The sequence below is a fragment of the Choloepus didactylus genome, chromosome 5 (genome assembly GCF_015220235.1).
Source record: "Choloepus didactylus isolate mChoDid1 chromosome 5, mChoDid1.pri, whole genome shotgun sequence".
Classification (NCBI taxonomy): domain Eukaryota; kingdom Metazoa; phylum Chordata; class Mammalia; order Pilosa; family Megalonychidae; genus Choloepus; species Choloepus didactylus.
Genome location: NC_051311.1, coordinates 114700358 through 114703804, shown reverse-complemented (window position 1 = coordinate 114703804; position 3447 = coordinate 114700358). Strand labels below are relative to the sequence as shown.

The 3447-nt window shown below is 38.5% G+C and overlaps 1 protein-coding gene across 1 annotated transcript; it reads left to right on the top strand.

Moving 5' to 3' along the window:
• Positions 1-1168: 1168 nt before the first annotated feature.
• Positions 1169-2982, top strand: LOC119534414 (dnaJ homolog subfamily C member 2-like). The gene is given in 2 exon segments (XM_037836744.1): positions 1169-1236; positions 1238-2982. Coding segments are annotated over 2 exon segments (1773 nt in total). The 5' UTR covers positions 1169-1174; the 3' UTR covers positions 2949-2982.
• The last annotated feature ends 465 nt before the right edge of the window (positions 2983-3447 follow it).

The following is a 3447-nucleotide window of genomic DNA, read 5'->3' as shown; positions in this document are numbered from 1 at the left end:
AGAGCCAGGAAAATATACTTTCTTTCCAGTCCCTCATAAAAAGGCTTCTGTGAAGGAGATTACTAGTTGATCCAACTTTCTTTCTGCTTCATAGCAACACAGCTGTTACTAGTGTATTATGAGGGCAATATTAGTGCAAATTAGGGGAAAATATGGAACATAAAGACATGTTGGCTTTTATTAAGTTCTTTTTTTTATTCTAGCATTGATTATGGACTTCTCATCTGAAATAATACCTAGTGGTTAAGGGTATAAACTTCCTTGATTCAAATCCTGTTTCCATCATTTAACAACTTTGAGCAAGTTACTTCACCTCTATAAACTTTGCTCCTCAATTTACAGACAAAAACTATAATCATTCACATCTCTTGAGGTTATTGTGAGGCATGAATAACATATGCACTTATTTATGCTTACTACAGTACCTGCCTCCACCCACCCACCCCAGACACCTTTTCATAAGTGTAGTTGTTGCTGCTGTTATTTTTATTGCTACCTATCATCATCAGGCTCCAGTTTTCACATCTTAAAATGCAGTGGGTGGTGGCTTTTCAAATGTCAGCCAGGTATAGATAAATATTTTTCTTTATTAAGTTCTTCACTGATAAAAAGTCTCTTTTTATTTGGAGATATCTACTTTTTCATGAAATGAAATAGTAAAGCACCAAAAGAGGCAGACTACATGGGCTGCAACAGTTGGTATATCAATCCCAGGGAAGTGATTCATTTCCTTTTTAGTGCAGAATTAGGGCCATATCTTTTGTGGCTTCCTGCACATCTTTGGGTAGTTATGACTTCTCAGTTTTTCTCTCCTTAAACTCGATTGCCTGTTCTCTTTTCCCGACCTACTCTCAGGTATCAGTGTTTTGAATACATGAAGTTTATGTATCAGACTTACATTACTGTCATTAACATGAAAAGAATTACAGCCTTGTGCCCTGTGACCTCATTCTATTTGTAGCTCAGTTGTTGACTGCGTCATTCACAAATGCCTAAAGCAGAAATCCCAAGTATAAGCCTAGGATTAAGAACTAGTCAATAAAGCAAGAGCAATGTAATGGTAACTAGGTCTAGCAAAGCAGCAATTCATGACAAATTTTTACTTTAAAAAAATAATTCTTGCTCCGCCTGGTACGGGAACCCGTGCGCCCGCGGGGCTGGCCCCGGCGCCATCATGCTGCTCCTGCCAAGCGCTGCAGACGGCCAACGCATCGCCATCACCCACGTTCTGACCTCTGGAACTGGAGGATAAGAAAGAGTTATCAGAGGAGTCAGAAGATGAAGAATTGCAGTTAGAAGAATTTCCCATGCTGAAAACACTTGATCCCAAAGACTGGAAGAACCAGGATCATTATACAGTTCTTGGACTTGGCCATGTAAGATACAAAGCGACACAAAGACAGATCAAAGCAGCTCATAAAGCAATGGTTTTAAAACATCACCCAAACAAACGGAAAGCAGCTGGTGAACCAATAAAAGAAGGAGATAATGACTACTTCATTTGCATAACCAAAGCTTATGAAATGTTGTCTGATCCACTGAAAAGACGAGCATTTAACAGTGTAGATCCTACTTTTGATAACTCAGTTCCTTCCAGAAGTGAAGCAAAGGACAATTTCTTCGAAGTATTTTCTCCAGTGTTTGAAAGGAATTCCAGATGGTCAAGTAAGAAAAATGTTCCTAAACTTGGTGATATGAATTCATCATTTGAAAATATAGATGCATTTTATTCCTTCTGGTACAATTTTGATTCTTGGAGAGAATTTTCTTATTTAGATGAAGAAGAAAAAGAGAAAGCAGAATGTCGTGATGAGAGGAGATGGATTGAAAAGCAAAACAGAGCAACAAGGGCACAAAGGAAAAAAGAAGAAATGAACAGAATAAGAACATTAGTTGATAATGCATATAGCTGTGATCCAAGGATAAAAAAATTCAAGGAAGAAGAAAAAGCCAAAAAAGAAGCAGAAAAGAAAGCAAAAGCAGAAGCAAAACGGAAGGAGCAAGAAGCTAAAGAAAAACAAAGACAAGCTGAATTAGAAGCTGTTCAGTTAGCTAAGGAGAAAGAAGAGGAAATGAGACAGCAAGCGTTGTTGGCAAAGAAGGAGAAAGATATCCAGAAAAAAGCCATTAAAAAAGAAAGGCAAAAACTTTGAAACGCATGCAAGACCTGGAATCACTTTTCTGACAATGAGGCAGAGCGGGTAAAAATGATGGAAGAAGTGGAAAAACTTTGCGATCGGCTACAACTAGCAAGCTTACAGTGCTTGAATGAAACACTCACATCATCTACGAAAGAAGTAGGAAAAGTTGCTCTGGAAAAACAGATAGAAGAAATAAATGAGCAAATTAGAAAAGAGAAAGAGGAAGCTGAAGCTCATATGCGACAAGCATCTAGGAATGCTGAAAAATCAATTGGTGGAGGTGGAAACGGCAGTAAAAATTGGTCTGAAGATGATCTACAATTACTAATTAAAGCTGTGAACCTCTTTCCTGCTGGAACGAATTCAAGATGGGAAGTTATTGCCAATTACATGAACATACATTCTTCTTGTGGAGTCAAGACAACTGCCAAAGATGTTATTAGCAAAGCAAAGAGTCTCCAAAAACTTGACCCTCATCAAAAAGATGATATAAACAAAAAGGCTTTTGATAAATTTAAAAAAGAACATAGAGTGGTACCTCAAGCAGACAATGCTACACCTTCAGAACGATTTGAAGGGCCATGCACAGATTCCACCCCTTGGACAACAGAAGAACAGAAGCTTTTGGAACAAGCTTTGAAAACATATCTAGTAAATACACCTGAAAGATGGGAAAAAATAGCAGAAACGGTGCCTGGCAGGACAAAGAAGGACTGCATGAAACGATATAAGGAACTCGTTGAAATGGTAAAAGCAAAGAAAGCTGCTCAAGAGCAAGTACTGAATGCAAGTAGAGCCAAGAAATGACTTCATGACAATCTTTGTTGTGTGCATTTTTATAATAAAAAATAATAATAATAATAATAATAATAATTCTTTAAAAATAAGTATATCCCGGGGAGGAATGTAGACCCGGCATCGTGGGATGGAGAACATCTTCTTGACCAAAAGGGGGATGTGAAAGGAAATGAAATAAGCTTCAGTGGCAGAGAGATTCCAAAAGGAGCCGAGAGGTCACTCTGGTGGGCACTCTTATGCACAATATAGACAACCCCTTTTAGGTTCTAATGGATTGGGGTAGCTGGTGGTGGATACCTGAAACTATCAAACTACAACCCAGAACCCATGAATCTTGAAGACAATTGTATAAAAATGTGGCTTATGAGGGGGGGACAGTGGGATTGGGGGAACCATGGCGATCACACTCCCCTTTGTCTAGTTTGTGGATGGATGAGTGGAAAGGTGGGAGAAGGAAATAAACAAACAGACAAGGGCGCCCAGTGTTCTTTTTTACTTTAGTTGTTCT